We start from the raw sequence: 18,575 nt of genomic DNA, 5'->3' as shown, positions 1-18,575 counted from the left end.
ACTTGGACGATGAAGAGGAACAAAGAAATCCACCTGCGTAGACGCAAGGTATCCAGTTGAGTAAGCAAGCACTGAGATGATGACAGCCTCGCTGACGCGACAGATATTCGTTATTGATTTAAGGCTAATTACTATCATTGTGCATATGAGGTATGTGAGGTAGCAAGCAACTGCGGATGACTGCGTGTCAGCAAGGCTATCTCCAATAAAGAATAGAAGCCCATCTAGTCATCTTCCCTCTTGAGTAGTCCAATGCTCTCTTTCTAATCTCATTTAAAGGCCGCCTAGGGGTCTTAGTGGCCTCTATAGCGCCAAGAATATTGCCAACAAGCTGGTCCTCTATACCGTCGCCTGCATCTCTGTTCTCAGCCACACTCGTGCTGAGAGTGATACCCACAGCGGAACTACCAAATGATGACCTTGCGGATCTAAAATCATTGTGAGTCTCTCCGGACTGCTGATCGTCTGTCAAATAGCCGGAGTCCGTGGTAATCTCTACTTGTTCGGCGGCTGCATCGGAGGCCTCCTCTTCACCATCGTCAGGGGCTATGTTCTCCCAGATGTCGTCGTCATCGTCGTCGTCATTCTCGTACCACGGTGTGAACCAACTCCATGCCTCCAGCGCAGTCCGCTCAGATGTTTCATGTCGGCTCCCTATCGCTCTCTTCCAAGCGTCGATGTGAGCAACGACGTAGCGTCTTGGTTTCGGAATGCAAGCCTTTGAAGATACAAACGCAGCTTGCCCTACGCTGGTTGCAGTATCGTCAGACGGGAACGTTGGGCCTTCCCAATCGTTGCTGGAGGGAAAACACTCTGTATGACAGTGCACGTTCGCTTTGGGCCTGTTCTCGAGACGGTCTCTGAGCCGACGTGCTAGCTCTCTCTCCTCTTTGTGATCAACTTGATCAGCCTCGATGTGCGCGTCCTGCTCCAGAAGATGCAAATATTGTTCGACTTCGTTCTCGATCTGCCAGACTCTTCGCTCAAGAGCGCCCCCTTCCTTGTTCTTTGCGACGAGATTGTCACACAGGACGGCCTCTCGAATACATCGAGATCTCAAATTCGAAATTAAGCGCTCGTCTGCAGTTCCGTATTTGAAGCGTGGACGAAGTGCCTCACAGACCTGGCGGCACAGGAGGAGGTACTCGAGTGCATGCTTCCTCGTGCAGCCATCTGAAAGGCTTTGCTGGTAGGTGCTTGTCAGTTCTTCGTATTTCTGCGTGAAGGTCATCATGGTTGTGTCGCGACGCTTGCGTAAAGCTTTGTCGGTGTCGTTCAGGGTCGGCATCGCGATGTGTCCGAGTATTGTATTCAGTTTAGCATGGCTACCTAGATTATCGAATCGACTTATGCAATGCCGTCTTGACTTTTGTATCTATATGGTTGCTTTCTCCGAATGACAGGCCACGAATTTAAACTTTACCTCCACAAACTCTCTCTTGCAAGTTAACCTGCGTATCCAACGCCGCCTAAAGGTCTAGCAGTGTCTTCCCATGCGTCAAAGTTGAATATTGGAATGGTAAGCTCGTTGCCCATTGAACTTACAATGCTGGTCATCGAATGTAAAGGGTCTATTGACATCGCAACCATGACCTACTACCTTATCAAATTACTCGACAATGTGAGTATATCAGAGGGCTCACGTCTGTTAGCCCAAAAGTTTAATACTGAGTGTTTGGTTCTAATTATTTGGCGAGGCTACCTTGGAATTGGGGATTCGATGAGAGATTCGATGAGAGACGGCGATAATCGTTAAAGCACGGCTGTTGCCACAACGTTGAGCTGTGCCGGTCAAATATCTGTACTAAATGAAAGACCATTACCAGAATGTAGATACTACATCGAATTATCATTCCCTGGCAGTACGTCTATAAGAGTTTGAATCACAACCGGCGAACCGCTGTCTGTCGGAGTCTCTCGATGCTGGATTGGACCCCTAAAAGCGTGGCTGATATAGTAAGCTAACGACTAGGGGGGTGCCCCAAAATTGGGACTTGCCTCGGCTCGGCCATGACTGACTTATCGCTAGCCTCGCGTTCTGGCAGGGCAGGATTGCGACAAGCAGAAATGTCCACTTGAGACGGGGAACCGCCAAGCTGTTCCTCGGTGCAACTTGAACAGATCTGACCGCGCTTTACCTGTTGTCGGCTGCTTCACGTGCTGTTCCTTCCGCTGCCCATTCCATTCTTCTGGTAAGACTGTGCCTCTTGGGGGAAGGCTCGCCACTTCGCTTCAATCCCAGACAGCCACGGCGCTCCATTCTGGATGTCGCTGTCCTTATCGCCAAACCACAACCTCGTTGCCAAGTGTACCAGCACTATCCTGTGCCATCTGCGCTCGATCCCGCTCTGGGCCGTTGTACTCGCGCTCTTCGTCCTCGGCGCCGTACGAAACAGCATAACGTCCTATCTCGCGAGCCGGAGACGCCGGAACAGCGAAATCGCAAGCGAACCGCCAGCCAGAGCCGACAAAGACTCTAGGTAGCAAAGACTCGCCCGCGATGGTGTCGAGCGCAGCCTACGCGAAGCCGCTCTCGCGCTTCGCCAAACCCGTTCTCCTGCCCGCCTCGATCGCAGCCATCGCATATGCTGCGTATACGGGACGCGCCAATGGCGCCGAGCTTGCGCGCAAGTTCTTCACAGGTCCGGGTAGCAAGAGCCGCATGGTTGCGCTGCTGATGGTGCTGGTGAACTGGAAGAGTCTACCCCTGGCATGGACGGTACGTGTTACCCTCCAATCTACATCATGATGCAACAAACTCACACGTCGCTCTGTCTGTCTCTCAGGTACGAATCTTCAACACCATGATCTCGCATCTCCTTGTGCGCCCCTTCCACGAGCTAGGCCCCGAAGCGCTCTTCCATCCGATCATCTCCCAGACGCACGTCACGCTCCTCGAGGTCGACTACAACGTCCACAAGTCCAACAGCACCTACTTCGCCGACCTGGACGTCTCGCGCTCGCACCTGGCGTCGCACCTGTTCGCGCGTGGGATCCGGGCCCTGGGCAACAACGAAGCCACCCGGCTGGTCAAGGACCCCTCGGACCCGACGATGCCCGCCCGTGGCCGCTTCGGCGTCAGCCTGGGCGCCGTACAGTGCAGCTTCAAGCGCGAACTCAAGCCCTACCAGCGCTACGAAATGTGGACGCGCGTGCTCAGCTGGGACCGCAAGTGGCTGTACCTGGTCACCCACTTTGTCGAGGCCGGCGCTGTCAAGCCGCGCTCGTGGGACAACCCCAAGAACTTTGGCCCGACGCGGGCGGCCGAGGGCAAGCCCGAGGACTGGGAGCGCAAGATCCACGCCAGCGCCGTCAGCAAGTACGTCTTCAAGATCGGCCGGCTGACCGTCCACCCGGCCATTGTCATTGGCGCGAGCGGACTCCTGCCCGAGAGGCCCGAGGGGTGGGTCAGCACCGACAGCAGCGGCATGGTGACGCCGGCGGAGCCCGTCGTTGGCAACACGGACGAGGCGCACAAGAACGAAGAGGAAGTGACCGGGTGGGACTGGACGAGAATCGAGAAGGAGAGGTTGAAGGGCCTGGAGTTTGCACAGAACTTTGCCGCCCTGGACGGACTGATCGGCCAGTTCGATGGTGGAGAGGACGGTGCTTTGGGTAGATTTGGGTTGGGTTGATCAGCGCGACTTCGGGGGGTATACGATATAAGAGATGGCTGTTCAACACATTGTATAGAGGGAAGCAAGAGTCCATGGGGTTAGAAGGCACATCGCACACTGCAGCAAGCGAATCACCACGGCAGAAGACCGTTTTTAAAGATTTTAATAGCGCAACATCCATAGACTTCATTCATAGAATAGATACATCTGAAGATAAAATGTATAACCAACAGCCACCACGGGCCCTGGTCATTGTACTCTTACGGCATGTGGCAACCAGCAACGGGCGTGCCCTTCAGCCTTATTGGGTCCGTTCCACCTAATCGCCATTGACAGCTGCAATGGTAGGCGTGTGAGGGGTATTCTCTTGTTTGGGTATTCCGCTCCTCCTTCCAACTCCATTCGTCCTATCGAGGCTCCGATGTGCAGTACTTTAGAGAGCGAAGGCGAGGATACCGGCGGCGGCAGCCACGACGCCAACCTCGACGCGGCCAGCAGAGCCGGTGGTGACGGCAGTCGAGGCCGAGGCGGAAGCGGAGGCCGAAGCGCTGGATGCGGCCGAGCTCAAGGCCGAGGTGGCGCTGGCCACGGCGGAGCTGACGGACGAGACGGCGCCGACGGCGGCGCAGATCTTCTCGCTGACACTTTGGGCGTCTGATATCATCATGTCAGCTGGCTGCGGAAAGGGAAGAAGTCCGGGCAGGGGAGGTGCGACGTACTGCCAATCTCCTCGGCGCTGCAGGACTTGGCCAAGCAGGGCTCAACGGCCTGCTTCAACGCGTCGGCCTTGGAGCACTGGCACGAGTAGTCCGTGGTGTCGCAGCCGACCTGTGCGCCGGCGTTCAACAGGCAGCTCAAGGCGCAGGTTGGAACCTGGGCGATCAGGCTGTTGATGTCCTGGGCGGCCACGGAGGCCACGAAGAGAGAGAGGGCGAGGTTCTTGAACTGCATCTTGGGCTGATTTGCTGGGGGTATCGATGAATTACAGGGTGAATGAAGATAGTAGCTCGGTAGAGAAGGAGTGTCGAGAAGATTTTAGAGAAGATTTCAAGGGTGCCAAGAATCAGAATGAGCGAGTGGGTGAGTGTGTATCATTCAGAAGACAGGCTCGGTGAGGCGGGAGGGCGCCGTATATACATAGTAAACCATCAAGCATCAACGCTGCAGGCACATTTGACACCCTTCAATCCCAGACGGCGTTCCATAGGGCCCCATGTGGCCTGCAACAACCTTGCCAAAGTCAATGCAGAAGCCCCATTCTTTTGCCTCCAAAGCAATATGAGATGAGATGCGCCCATTCTCTGCCCTATACGGTATGGCCAGGGCTTGGGTCTGCCACGCGCTCGCATGGGTACCTACCAGCTCTAGCTTGTCGGTAGTCGGCGTCCACACAGACCCTAGGGTTGCGGCAGTTATCTGTCTTGAGCATGATCGTGCTATGGAGAGGATCCAGGTCGGTGCGGTGATGGCTCCAACGACCAAATGATGCCGACAAGAGCGTCGGCTAGGCTGGACGAGGAAGCAGACCAGGCACAACCGTCGACCTACTGCATGTACCACGCTATGCCACGCGAGGGCCCGGGCGGTCTACCGGTAGCCTTCTGTCCTGGTCTGCTGGTCGCGGCCCAGATCGTCGGTTAGCGTTGGAATAAGAGCGCGAGGTTGGCCCAAGTATCTGAGCGCCTGCGGGCTATCATAATAAGCATAAAATACTACCCACGGCAGTAGAAGATGTGCGCCCTATGTGCGAATGGCTCTCAGCGGTACTGTGTATGTAGAGATTCCGCCAGCCGCAGATACCGGTAGTGTTGCACAATCCTGTCTCACAACTGCTTGTCTCGGACCTAGAGACTCGTCAGCGGGCTACTCTGCCGTTGAGCAGCTTGCTTTTGCTCTCACACGCATCCAAATGTGCCCGACATCTGGAATCTCGAGATCCGATCTGCTCGAAACAGACCCCATTCAACAGTATTGTCGACCGGGATAAGCGCGTGGGGTCGATAATGAACCAAACCAAGCCAGGTGTCAGGGGTTCTGGGACCCCGAGCTCACAGGCGAGGGACGCCCTGATTCGTTCCCAGCTGCGCTAGCCGGAACACATCTCAGGGGAAATACCACACGAGGAAGCAGGGGCAAGGATTAGCTTGTATCAAGCCGCTCCATTGGGTGGGCGGGCTTGATCATCGAAACACCCGTCTTTTGGGAAGAAGCAACCCGTCGCAGACGGTGGAGACGACGGTGAGCGTTCCTCTGCGCAGCAGATCCAAGGGGCCCTTTTTCTTTTTCCCGCTGGGCGCGCGAGGACTCGCTTCTTTGGAGCTGGCTTCACGTGTGGCTACGAGTAACTACCACTGTATAGGCGGATGACTGCCCAACGAAGGCGGAGAGTTAGAGTTAAGTGAGACATTTGGAAGAAGGGTTTAAGCTCATCAACGGGTGACGGTTTCGAAAGGACGAAACTCGACCAGGAAAGCTCGGGGCAGATCCAAATCAGCGGTCCCCGCGGCCCTCGGGCGAGGCCTGGCAAGCCAGGGACTTGTAACTTAGCGCTAGCACGGCAGAGGCAGTTGGGTGGGACAGAGCGCCCTATCAGGCTATCATCCTCCAAACATGCCCCCCACACGTTGTTGACCCACTGATCCGCGTCGCTGGCTCGACCCATGACCCAGGGTAATCATGAAGCTTTAAGCTTTCTATTTCGCAACTTAGCTTTGATGAGCTACTATTACTCCAATGCCTGGCTGCTACTGCTTGAGCTTGGTACACTCGGCTCCCATGTAACAGTCCTTGTAAGAGTACATAGTCATCACTGGATAGCACGGGCACAGATCTTCGTTGCTGGACTAGCGGTGGACAACTCACGGAAATGCACGGTACGCTTAGAGTTTCTCGTATCTCTAAGATGAGCAGAAAACTTTGGTCCCAAGCTGTCCGTATGGGTTCATGCATCTGGCATGTTTTTGAGACAGGCCACCTTTGATTGCCTATAGACACTGCGTGGTGGGTCTGCCCGTAGTCACCAGGAGGACCATCAAGCTCATTCAATATAACTCGTACATGACTATATCGTGACGAGACCTGACGCATGCTGCTTTTCTTCGCATTGACCATCCACGCGGATTTGACCAAAAATCTCGGTACACTGTCTCCCATACTATCACATTCTCGCGCTGTCGGCGCCGTTCGCAACGTGAGCGACCACAGCTGAGGCCACTATTTCATTCGAGGCATCAGAGGCATCAATTGGATGCTCCGGGACAAGAAAGACAAGCCATGATGTCGCAGGTACCACGATACCAAACATGGCAAAAGCCACTATCAAGTTGACCATAGGCGACACCTTGGCTGCACCAACGCCGTACGACACGGCATTCCCAGCCGACTCGAACGACCTGAGAAGGCCCATAGCCAGTGTCAAGGTCTCGAGATCGTCAAAGAATACCCCTATGAGCCAATACTCAAACATGTAGTGCGATTCGTTCATGAATCTGCATCGTATGAGTCTCGGTTGACTTTCAAAGGTCGAAGAGGGAGTCTTACCGGAATAGCACATTTGCAGCGAAAGCCCGTCCAAACTCAGGACTGGTCCAGTCCAACGTGACTTTGGGAACTGCTGCCTCATATCTCTTCTCGTTGGCTACCTGCCAGCCGAACAAGCCAAGCATCGTCACGGCAAAGAAACCCCACGTTACTTTTGCTAGTGTTGGTCTACTGCATACTCGCAAGTCGTAGACCCAACCCCAGAGGATGTTCGCCACAGTGGCCGCCAAAGCAGAGCTCAGCGCGCCGAGCGTTCGTGCTCGAACTGAGAAGTAGTCGGTGAGGTAGATGCCCTGATATGTATTGTTCCAGTGAAACCCGACAAGCATAGGTATCAGCAACAAGAACTGCTTTGACTTGAGCAAAGTCCAAAGCTTCCTCAGTGTTTGGCGCGTTTTCTCATCTTTGGGGGGCTCTTGGACTTTCATGCCGTCTGGCCGTATGACTTTGCCTGGAGGGGACACCAGCAAAGCTAGGGGGAGGCCGCAGCACTGCAAAGCGATAAGAACAAGGTACGTGGTGTATCCCACCTTCCCTCGCTCACCGTTCTTCACGTTGAATGCGAGTTGGATAGAGGATCCAATTAACTGGCCGAGTTCTCGGAGACCCAGCCAGATTCCGGCTTGATGTGTTAGCACCGACGCACTTTCGTTGAGGTTAATGATAATACGCACTGAACTTGCCACGATCTTTCACACTGCCGTAACCCAGCGCAATGGCCCCCTCAGATGCCCACAGCGCCGACGCTGCTATACCACAAGTGACGCCACCGAAGAGAACAAACCAATCGACTCCGTATCTGTTGTTAACGTACAATGATGCTGAGTATGGAGCGTAGCCCAGGGTGCCTATAATGAGCACTCTCTTCAGGCCGTACTTGATTGCCAGAATGGAAAATATCGGGCAGCCGAAGACCATGATGCTATCCACTGTCAGTAAACACGACCCTCCCGGCTCATTCCAGTGTCGCACCCTAGTGTGAGAGAGTTGGCGCCATTGACCAGGTAGGGTTCCTGTTGCCCTCCTGCTCTAGTGTCTGTGTTACCAAGATCAGGTACTTTCGCCATATGAAGTAGTATATGAAGTTCGCCTACTATTGAGAGCATTCCAAATCCCGGGTTGCGTGAACGAAATCATCCCCACAAGCACCACATTGAATAGAGGGCTCCTATAGCATCGTGTAAACCGCTCTATGGTTCTGGGAGCTGCCACAGTCTCCTCATGGTGTAAAACCCCATCATCCTGTTTCATTTCCAGCATCATGACGTGATTCAGATTTATCTTTCGTCGGGAAAGAGATCCAGCTCGCCGGAGTGTGGCTTGTGAACATGGATGCTTATACAGGAAGAGTGCGGAGGCAGTTTCCCGTACGTCTTCCCCAACGAGGAGGCATATCAGAGGTCGTCGATCTTATTCCCGAAGAGCCACGCGGGGTGATCTCGAGAAAAACATGCTGTAACACCTACAGCTCCCAACATCTTCGGTCATCCGCCTGCATCTACGGCAGCGTGGGCTCCTGTCATTTCGAATCCAGCATCATCAAACAATCTCTACGCAGCAGTATCTATGTATTAAACACACTTCAGGGTTCGGTAGTCATATAAAGGGGGCTTTCACTAGTAGCAGATTTCATGTTCGTATTGCAGCGACACTGATTGAACGTGCTCTTAGACAACATCGGATGCGCCCACGGATATCTTGAACAATAATGGATACTGAAAGTATTCTGGTGGCTATATTGACAACAAAGACTATGTGATTGAGAGTTTTCATATTATCAGGCGAATGACTGATACTCAACGAGTCACAGGAAGCCATTATTTCGTTTAGCCTTTCTTTTAGCTCAAAGACCAATGACCATACTGACTTTAATAGCTGCAACCGGCGATCAAAGAAAACCCTGGCGCAGAAATAATGGCATTGAATAGGAAACTTCTGAAGTACAATGAGACATATCTCCTCAAATGGATATAAGAGACAACGGAGTTCAGATATTATAATGTACTCTCTGACAGGAAAGGGCGTGTCAGCCATTCAAGCTATCACTGAGAAGTATTGTAACAAGCGCTACGCACATATTCGAAGTAGTCTCCGGATCCAACCCCTACTGAAAACGAACCGCCGAGGATGGCCGCCCCTCCACCAGTCGCTTTGGTGATGCCGATCCCATGGTCGGAACCGTATCCATTCCATGATCCTCCAAATGGCAATCCTCGTCCATTCCGGTGGTTCCCGCAGGTTACCTGGGAACAAGGCCAAGCACTGGAAGAGTTTTTCTCGGACCTGTGTGAACCAAACGTCTTCCCACGCGCCGTCAAGACCAACACCAAGGTCGCTTTGAACGCAATGAACTACGAAACACAGCAACAGGTGAACACCGGAGCTTGGGCCTGGTTCTGGGGGATCGAAAGGACTAGCCGCCATGTCAACTTTGATAAGCCCGGCCAAATGATCTGGGACCTTGACTGTGCGTGGACCTCTGTAGTCACGCACCCCGATCGAACCGTTGGTGGTACTCAAAATTTACCGAGGTACCGATTCATATACATTATTCATCAGCACGAAGGAGACCAAAGAAATATTTACTCTCTAACAATATATGATCGCGAGGTAATTTAATCCCATTTTCCCTACTGCTGGTTTTTTGTTTCTTATATTTATTTCTTATAGTTCTAGACTTAGCTAACGATGGCCCTAGCATGCGAGCTCCACGTGGCACGATACAGGTGTTGGATTAGTTGCAGAGAGAGCGGCACGCCAGCTAGAGGTGCAAAACTTTTGGTCCAACGCTACGACGAACAACTTCGTTGGTTGCCCCGGTTTTGGAAACCCTGCCATGTCCTTCATGGGATATTACGGGTTCGACAATGTTAACTACCTAACGCGTGCAGTATTTCCTCTCAGAAATCTAAGCCGGACGCTATTTCAATGTATGGGCTGGGGTTGCAGCCTTGCGGGCCTAGCCAATGACCCGAACCCGGTGGGCCTCCTCCCCAACGATGATGCCACGGCCAGTGGGTTCCCAATGTTATCGCGCCTCTACACAATCCTCTTCTCGATCTTGCATGGCAACGTAAGGGCTCTTGGCTTAGGAACATTTCCTAACGGCACCCACAACCTCACGGTATCCGACAACATCAGGGCTCGTTATGGCAGCAGAAATCTCATCAACCCAACTTGGACAAGATACATCTCTAACTACATAGACAACTACCCAGGGCTCCCATATCCTGCTATTGGACTGGAGCCTTACAACTTTGCTCTTACAAGATAATGAAGAGAGTCAAATTCTGGGGATAGTGTTACACAAAGGAATGCTGTTCATCTGTCACCATGAATAACGGGAGCACCAGAGTCCCCTTAAGAATCAGTCTATACTTTGATCTACACGTAAATACAATCTGCATAATATATCGCTACACCAAAGGTTGATTGAGGCTTCTTCATTAATGTAATATTGCGAAAGGTTAAAGCTGGCGGAGAAGGGAACCTCTACCCCACCACCGCCGCGTTTGGTATCCTTGCACGTAGGTTATGATCCATCCCTCCTATCTTGTACCCTACTATAGTAACTACCTAACACAGGTATTGGCATTTTGGTATGTGCGCCTGGGGAGCATCACGTGTTGAATAGAGATAGGACGTGAACCATTTGCCAGATGCTAAAGCTTCAAGTCAAACCTCACTGGAAGTTACTTTTCCATCTTATTGCTGATACCTTTCAAACACTTCTGTCATTCGGCAGCACTATTTCTAGATTGCGTCCTATCTAATATTTCTGAACGCTATGAACCAATCTTAGTTCTTCTTGACGGTTACGTCGGAAAACCACTTCACTAGTAGAGCGAAAGGAAAGCCTAGATAACTCCCCCCCTCCCTTTTTTTTGTTTTTTTTTTTTTTAAAACGTTTCCATGGTCATATTTGTGTTCTCGTAAAATCATCATGCATGTTTATTTAGACCACAAAACACAATGGGCTTGACCGCTTGGCCGCAAGCGGTCTACACAAAGCGCCACGTGAATATTTCTCATAGCTGTTGACGTATGGACGATCGGCAGCAGCAAGGACTTTCAGGCACCCTTGAACTGATGATTTTTTCGCGTTAGCCTGCCATAAGATTCTCAGAAGAGCACTCGCGAATATCGTCGGCCTTCCGTCAAGAGGACTGACACTATGGCTGCACCAGTCCCCCCGGCTCCACCACTTGGACTATTTGTACCAGCACCCCCGGTCGTGTTTCCTCCAGGCCCTCCACAGATGCGCGCAAGGCTTCAATGGGTGGACCCTTGCCCATTCCTCCAAGAAACCCGCACTGCAAATAATTCTTATCTGTACGCTCCACGACTCAAGGCGCCGAAAGGAAATCTATTGGAATCCATATTCCACGACCTGAGCTCTACTGAAGAGTTTCCGCACAAACTAATGGACGGCGTGCCATTGGCATTGAATGCTGCAAACTGCGCACAACCGACAGTCCAAACTCAGTGTTGGGCTTATTGCTGGGGTATCATTGATGTGCTGGATGTGGTAACCGTCAATGCTCCTCCAGGTTCGCGCCCTTGGACCAGGAGGCTCAATGTCGACTTGAACTCCTTGTGGACACCAGCAGCAGTGCAACCCAATCGAGCAATAGGAGGACTCCCCCGGTATCGCTTCATATATTTTATACACCGACACCGGCATCCCAGCGGCGATGATCGGATGGCCACATATTCCCTGACTGTATACGATCGCGAGGTAAGCCACTTCGTTATGCTCAAAAGGTCTTTACGACTTATGAATCTCCTGGGGCCTTTGCTAAAAAATCATGCATGGCTAGTTTCAGACCACCGAGTGGCACGACACCGGATACGGCGACCCTGTTGACCGTGCGCGGCGTATAACGCAGGCAGGCAACTTCTGGGCAAGTGCAACAATCAACCTCATGCAGGGTGGATGCCCAGGTATAGGCGCCCTCGGAGCCTTTCATGCCGGCCGTAGTTCCTACCGGAGATTATACCACAATGCTCACAACAATGACCCGCTAGAAAACGCGAGGCGCACACTTCTTATGTGCATGGCATGGGGCGTAGATCTTGCGCGGAGGGCAAACCAAGTGATTCCTGTCGCCCCTGTTTTGGGCACTCTCGGTGATACGATAGAAGACGCCTCGGGTTTCAACGGCCTCGATACTTTGTTTGCAGTTTTGTTTGGCATCCTACACGGCAATGCACACGACGGTGTTCAATTCAAGGGCGCCTGGAACTTCACTGGTACGCCTGCCACTCTTCAGGCCGCTGGCTATGGAGCTAGAGTTGCTGCGTGCGAGACATGGAGAAACAGGATTAATGCAGCACTTGTCGGCAGTCCGCTCACCCCAAGGGTGGCAGCAGGAGCTCTCACCTGGCAACAAGCATTAACATCGTAAGACATCTTAGACTCATAAAATGTACCTACCTCAGTGAAGTATGACCATCCACCTGCCTTTACGGGACATGAAAAATACTCCCTCTCGCTGCGTGGGCGACCCAAAGGTATCAAAGTGGACGGATGACGCGGTACGCAAACCGGGGGGCCTATTCACAGGGTAACATCTCAGGTACGGATCAAGGAAGCAGGCTTTGAGAAGAGTGTGAACCACTTTAATGTGACATTCTGGGCATATAAAAAGTGAAATATTCTCGTGCAAGTGACCGGCCAAACTATTTCCGCCTGCCAAAATCTACTTCCGTGGCAAAATTCCGTCACTCACGTGCGCGCCTTAGAACTGCGTGATGGCGCCTGGAAGATTCTTGAGCCCTGGACTTGTAGTTAGCATGCGATGAAAACTATTTCAAAATAGCATCAGAGCTTACATTGATCGTCACCAATATTCTCCTTGGATGCCTGTGCCTTGGTGCATGCGATGGCCTGCGCGTTGCTTTGCCTCTTGAGAGCTGCACAGTTGTCATTTGCGCACTTTGTGTCCATGGCCTTCTGCAGCGCATCACCTAACCGCAAGAATTGTCAGCTACAGGTAACATGGAACCCGGAGGCTCTGTTATCTTCAAGTGTCGCTTACCCTGCCAGCCAAACAAGTAATCCCCATGAATACCGTAACCAGTGTTATCACCCATGCTCAAATAGAATGGCTGCGAGCCATCAGCAGGCCAGTCGGCTTTGTTGTTGAACTGACGAGTGTCGAAGATGGCCTCGTACATGACCTGAGGAATCTTGACAGGGTGCGTTGACGGGCACGCGCCGCCTGACTCAAACGTGCCGCTTGCTGGGTACGCAACGTGGCTCTTGTGATCGGGGCTGTCAGTGTTCTTACCATCCCAACATGACGGGAAGGTAACAGTCATTCTCCATCCACCTCCACAGGCCGCTTTGGGGAAGCCTGGAGTATCAGAGCCAGTGCATGGCGCTCCACCGAAGGGACTCTGCTGCATGTTTGCCTCACATCGCCAACAATTTCCTTTTGGGACCTTGTTGGCCACACGGTTCATCGGGTCACCAACTAGCATACGGAAACCCTAGCAGCTGGTCAGATACCACCGAGACCTGGTTGGGACAATCTTTGCTTACCTTGGGGAAGGCCGTGACCTTGGCGCTCGACTGATAACCTCTGATATAATAGATTGTCATGCCGGCTTTCGTGCCAAGACCCAAGTTGACCACCTGTGGGACGCGTTTGAATGTTCCATTGCGTGCCTTGAAGTACACATTGGCAGTCCAGTAGTTGGAAAAGTCCTCAGAGTAGGTGCAGCTGGTGCAGGTCGATACAGTTGGAGGGTCATGAGAGCCAGGGGTCATGGAAGCGTTGAAAGAGTTGCCGCCAACAATTTGGTGCATGTGCGCAGAAGGGACGTTGCCTGGCTCAACTAGGGGATCAATTTGGTCGACCGTAAGTTGAGAACAGCCGAAGCGCATCAACTCCTGCGCCGCTGCCAGGTGCACAAGAAAGAGTGACTTGAACAGCATGACGAGGTAAGGATTTCTCGAGCTCGTGGTGAAAGACGGAATAAAGAGATAACTGTGATGTAAAACTTCAGAAACCGCAAGGCAGGGCGTTGGAACAAAGTTGACCTATATAGCTTGTTCTTCAGTCAAGTTTTGGGCAGCCGGATAAAGTCCCGACGCTCGTCATAAGACTCGACGGCAATTGGTGAAAAACGAAGGAGGAAACTGCCGCTGATTGAATTAATTTAATTTGGGGTCTGGAGAAGTCGAAACCGGGTTCTCATTGGCTAAACCATACTGCCATCCATATAAGACCGAATCGGCATATATCTTGGCTCAAGAACACGGCTGCGCACCTCAGCTACTTGGTTGAGCCCTGTGTCAGTTATGCACTGCATTTTTCGTTGATTCATCCTAGGCCTCCCACTCGCGTTAAGATTGAGATTCCTCTATACTAGTTCTCTTTTCAAAATCCAAGCTAATGATTCAAGATAGATTCGGGCAATAAAGAAAGTTTATATGATACCACTAATATGGCAGGACTGCCGGCTTCGCATGCCCGCGCGTCACCTCCGTGTAACAGACTACCAATTTGTCTCTTCTCATCTCAAAGTCGTAATTAAAAGATCTCAAATCGCCTTATGATGGAAGTGAAACTCAAAATTAACAATAATACGAAGAGAGAGGTGTCCCACTGGTTGTGGGGCTGTCATACTATTCTAACTGAAGAAGGGATCGTAGGAGATCAACCCTGGAGCGCATGCGATTATGAACTCTATGCAGCTCCCCAAAATTCTAGTAATGCCCCAATGATCAAAGCATTTATCACCGCAGTCAGATATGTCCGATAACTAACAAGGCCTAGGTGCAGTAACCATTGTTGGGGTCGGAGCTAAAGAGCAAATGTCAGCCAAGACCACGGAACATCATCATGTCGTCTCACCTGTATTCCCAGCCAGAAACACTGGTCACGCCTCCTTGGTCACAACCACGAACCTCATTGCTCAGTCCATCAATACAATGTTGGTCCTGGAGATCAAACGAATCGCGAGAGTTTTGATTGGTGACCGAGAACTCCCATTTGACGTTTTCAGCGGCTCGGATGCACAAGTACTTCCTCTGATTTGGCGCGAACGTGCCAGTGAAGACACCTCCACGGCAAGCCGCCTCGATGTGGCCCACGGCCTTGTCCTTGTTCGACCAAGTGGTGCCGCTACGGTGACATGTGGCTGAGACTCCAATCAAAGTGGAGAAGAGAAGAAGGGACGCCGAGGTAAGGGTAGTGATCTGCATTTTGGAGAGCAAAAAGACGATGGACGCGGCCTTTGAGGAAATTTCTTTTTGGTTTTAAGACTGATAAATTGGGCGGTTGATGCTTACAAGAGAAGCCTTTGCTGGAACCCTCAGATGCGAGAGACCATTTTATATAGACATTTGCCGCGCACCATAACACATGAGTCCTGAAGCACGTGAGTTGCGATTGTCCAGTGCTGCGCATATCCGCTGCTCGAACGCTTCTCTCTACGTGACCGCTGGAATGCGCTGATTGTTGGCTGTCCTGTAAGGCTGTCGTATAAGGGCTCCACGTGAAGTATTCGAGCCTTAGTCATTCCGTAAACTGCCCAATCTGATCAGCCGTAGATGCCCATTTCATACTATTGTCACTGGGTTTGCGCAAACGAATATCTCGGCGCATCGTAACTCGTATGTACTCCATTTGATGCAGTCTATACGAAAAATGCTCAGCGCGTCGTCTGGACCTTATTGGTGGGTTTCCCACAAGAAGATTTGCAGCGTACCGTATGTACTTCATTAATGGAGGCACTGGCATTTCTCTCCACCCGTATGTACGCAGATGCACTGATCACGGGCCTAGATTAACGCCTCGTACGACTGATGACTATTACCCACCGCACGTGACTAAATTGGACTCATAACATCGGCGATAATATTGTTGATATATTTTAGGCATCGCTGTCCATGCCCCGATGTCATTATTATCACGTAAATGTTGTGGAATTGCTCTGGAGCTTTACCTATTGCCTGTCTACTTAGTATGCCGCAGATTTTCTCATGAAGATCCTGGATTGTCGCATCACAGCGGTCTAGAAGAATGTGGCTTGTTTATGATTGAGGTCGCCTCTATTAGTCAGACGCCCCGATACATGAGGCAAGGTCTGATCCTTGATTATTGGCTTGATGGCTCTGTGCATTTCCGCGGTCATGTGATCAGCACATTAAAAGATAATGTGTTTCCCCGAGCTCTGTATCTCCCTTGGCCTTTTTTCCACATTCAAATCAACCTATGATTGGATAAAATCTAGCGCCAGAGGGTTTGCTGAGATTACTATTGATCAGAATGTCCAAACCCTCAAAGCTGCTGTGCAGCATGCGCGAAAGCCTTGGTAGTCATACAAGCTCAGTCTAATGCCTTGTTGTTATTCGTAGCTAAGGTGGGTAATGGAAGCAAGCTTGCAAAGTTCAAGCTGAGACACACTTGGACGAGACATGAAAGGCTCTTGAGCGAAGTTTTCCATCTTGAGAGTTTAAATTAGATATTTGAAGACATTTAGCCGTTGTCAAGAATTCAACGGTAAACAGAACAGTAGATACATGTAAGAATCTTCTAGTTGCATCCACCGAGCCTGACGCTGCCGGCATACATCTCGTAGGTGTCAGCGTTAGCAGCAGCCTGGGCAGCTGAGAGCTTCTTGGCAGCAGTCGGGCCGTAAGCGTAGTCGTTGGTACCGTACAAGTGGGTGGCTTCGTGCAGAATACTGCCAGCTCGGTCATAGTCAAAGTCCGAGCAGGTTGAGGCCAACTCGGGGAAACCCCAGAAGCCGTTGTTGGGGCAGGGGACGATGACGTTGTCACTGGGGACAGTGTAGAGCAGCGCGGAGCCGTCGGCACAGTCACCGTAGGTGTCGGTGCAAGAGATCTTGGGCGATGTGGTCTGCACTCCGGCGACCTTCTGGTAGATCGACTGGACCTTGCTCAGGACTGAGGTGGACTTGAACCAGGTGGTGTAGTAGTCTGCGCTGGAAGCAGCGGCGGTTCTAGCAGCAGTTGACATCGAGATGGCGTTGTTGACACTAGTCTTGAGGGAAGAAGTCTGGCTCGATGAGCATGAGCTGTAGGTGATGGCCCTCTTCTTGATGCGGGACTCAAAGGTTGCCTCTGATCTGGCGGAGATGTGCTCACTACAATGTCGAATTAGCTCTGCTCGAATCTGGGCACTCGAAATCTACAACTTACGCAGCAACAACCTCCTGGTCGGGGGTGATGGTGACAGGGTTGGACGTAACGCTCTCGCAGAAGGCAGCATCCTTCAAGTTGGCAGGAGCAACGGTTCCAGTCACATAGTGAAAACCCTGAACAGCCGTAGCCTGGGCCTCAGCAATGCCAGCGAGCTTGTAAGTCTTGGCAGCGTTGACAGAAGCCGTGATGGTCTCGCCAGGCTGGATAGTCTGGAACATCTCAGGGGCGATGTTGCTGCGCTTGTAGTTGACAAACGCACCCTCGAATGGCAGAGCCTTACCATCTATTCACGTGATTAGAGTTGTAACTATGGTTGCATGGTTGTACATCATGGACATACCGGCCTCGAGCGCAAGATCCAACGTGGCATGTTCACTGAAAACGGTGTTACCCTTGAAGACAGTGACGGCCTCGTTGCCATTGTTGGTGACAGCGACTTCAGTTACATGACCGTTGGCGCCAGCAATCTCGACTGAGAGGGGGCAGGCAGCCATGGCGGCGCCAGCCAGGGCGGCGATAGGGAGGATGTTGGAGATCATGTTGAAGTTGTTGGAACTGCAGGCTTGGCTGACCATCAAGGTTCTTTTCCACGATGGTACGAAGACCAAGACACTATAAGTACTTGTTGTCCCTCCATGGGAACTTGGATTTCCATGCACGGGTTCTGCTTGTTGTGAACTCGGATATAGAAGATGCGCAATGACTTTCCCGGTGATGCGATAAGAAGGCCACGAGGCACGCCTATCCGGCCCAATCTAGGGGGCCGAAAGTGCCAAGGCTGCGCGACGAAGCCAAATGTAGTATCGAGGGCACCCTTTGTCAAGCATTGGAAAGTAGGTCTTCCCACGTACAGCAAGTCGAAATCGCGTCAATGCTGGCAGTGTCTTGGCAACTAGACTGAATGAGGCAGGCCTATAGCGACGCAAGTGCCGGCTGAAACTCTGGATGCCACCCCAATTTGCAGGGGTAACGAGTTCTTGGTAAAGCTTGATGGGCCTAAGCATTCTTGGTAGTTGCTAAAGTGCTTGGCAAAATCAGACCCATAACGAATGGGTTGCTCGCCAACATTGTAATCGCGCTGAGTATGCTCGATCGCCATCATTGATGGACAATTATGGCGACCCAATCCGCAAAATAAGTAGTCTTCCAATGCCAGCAGCGTCCCGGCGGTCGCCGCCGGTCATGTGACCGATTGCAAAACGCCCTTGTTCAGGTTCGGTTCACTATACGAAGTCAAT

At 51.7% G+C, this 18,575-nt stretch overlaps 9 protein-coding genes across 9 annotated transcripts; 3 read left to right on the top strand and 6 right to left on the bottom strand.

The window, feature by feature from the left end:
- Positions 1-196: 196 nt before the first annotated feature.
- On the bottom strand, positions 197-1,288 carry JN550_002869 (uncharacterized protein; the record flags this gene model as incomplete). Its single annotated transcript, XM_049314210.1, has 1 exon — positions 197-1,288. One exon carries the CDS (start codon positions 1,286-1,288, stop codon positions 197-199), a length of 1,092 nt encoding a protein of 363 aa, XP_049175394.1.
- Positions 1,289-2,500: 1,212 nt separating this feature from the next.
- JN550_002868 (uncharacterized protein) lies at positions 2,501-3,635 on the top strand (the record flags this gene model as incomplete). The annotated part of the gene is made up of 2 exons (XM_049314209.1): positions 2,501-2,719; positions 2,787-3,635. The coding sequence occupies 2 exons, from the start codon at positions 2,501-2,503 to the stop codon at positions 3,633-3,635; spliced, it is 1,068 nt and encodes a 355-aa protein (XP_049175393.1).
- Positions 3,636-4,050: 415 nt separating this feature from the next.
- Positions 4,051-4,568, bottom strand: JN550_002867 (uncharacterized protein; the record flags this gene model as incomplete). Its single annotated transcript, XM_049314208.1, has 2 exons — positions 4,051-4,271; positions 4,337-4,568. The coding sequence occupies 2 exons, from the start codon at positions 4,566-4,568 to the stop codon at positions 4,051-4,053; spliced, it is 453 nt and encodes a 150-aa protein (XP_049175392.1).
- Positions 4,569-6,774: 2,206 nt separating this feature from the next.
- Positions 6,775-8,075, bottom strand: JN550_002866 (uncharacterized protein; the record flags this gene model as incomplete). Its single annotated transcript, XM_049314207.1, has 3 exons — positions 6,775-7,105; positions 7,158-7,779; positions 7,832-8,075. The coding sequence occupies 3 exons, from the start codon at positions 8,073-8,075 to the stop codon at positions 6,775-6,777; spliced, it is 1,197 nt and encodes a 398-aa protein (XP_049175391.1).
- Positions 8,076-9,284: 1,209 nt separating this feature from the next.
- On the top strand, positions 9,285-10,431 carry JN550_002865 (uncharacterized protein; the record flags this gene model as incomplete). The annotated part of the gene is made up of 2 exons (XM_049314205.1): positions 9,285-9,662; positions 9,856-10,431. 2 exons carry the CDS (start codon positions 9,285-9,287, stop codon positions 10,429-10,431), a joined length of 954 nt encoding a protein of 317 aa, XP_049175390.1.
- A 900-nt stretch (positions 10,432-11,331) lies between these two features.
- JN550_002864 (uncharacterized protein) lies at positions 11,332-12,565 on the top strand (the record flags this gene model as incomplete). The annotated part of the gene is made up of 2 exons (XM_049314204.1): positions 11,332-11,895; positions 11,978-12,565. The coding sequence occupies 2 exons, from the start codon at positions 11,332-11,334 to the stop codon at positions 12,563-12,565; spliced, it is 1,152 nt and encodes a 383-aa protein (XP_049175389.1).
- A 333-nt stretch (positions 12,566-12,898) lies between these two features.
- On the bottom strand, positions 12,899-14,100 carry JN550_002863 (uncharacterized protein; the record flags this gene model as incomplete). The annotated part of the gene is made up of 4 exons (XM_049314203.1): positions 12,899-12,936; positions 12,993-13,127; positions 13,199-13,652; positions 13,705-14,100. The coding sequence occupies 4 exons, from the start codon at positions 14,098-14,100 to the stop codon at positions 12,899-12,901; spliced, it is 1,023 nt and encodes a 340-aa protein (XP_049175388.1).
- An 840-nt stretch (positions 14,101-14,940) lies between these two features.
- On the bottom strand, positions 14,941-15,372 carry JN550_002862 (uncharacterized protein; the record flags this gene model as incomplete). The annotated part of the gene is made up of 2 exons (XM_049314202.1): positions 14,941-14,971; positions 15,023-15,372. The coding sequence occupies 2 exons, from the start codon at positions 15,370-15,372 to the stop codon at positions 14,941-14,943; spliced, it is 381 nt and encodes a 126-aa protein (XP_049175387.1).
- A 1,333-nt stretch (positions 15,373-16,705) lies between these two features.
- JN550_002861 (uncharacterized protein) lies at positions 16,706-17,876 on the bottom strand (the record flags this gene model as incomplete). The annotated part of the gene is made up of 3 exons (XM_049314201.1): positions 16,706-17,279; positions 17,335-17,620; positions 17,678-17,876. 3 exons carry the CDS (start codon positions 17,874-17,876, stop codon positions 16,706-16,708), a joined length of 1,059 nt encoding a protein of 352 aa, XP_049175386.1.
- Between the last annotated feature and the right edge of the window lie 699 nt (positions 17,877-18,575).

Source organism: Neoarthrinium moseri (genome assembly GCF_022829205.1).
Source record: "Neoarthrinium moseri strain CBS 164.80 chromosome Unknown scaffold6_Wmoseri_CBS_16480, whole genome shotgun sequence".
Taxonomy (NCBI): Eukaryota; Fungi; Ascomycota; class Sordariomycetes; order Amphisphaeriales; family Apiosporaceae; genus Neoarthrinium; species Neoarthrinium moseri.
This window is presented reverse-complemented; position numbering and strand designations above follow the sequence as displayed.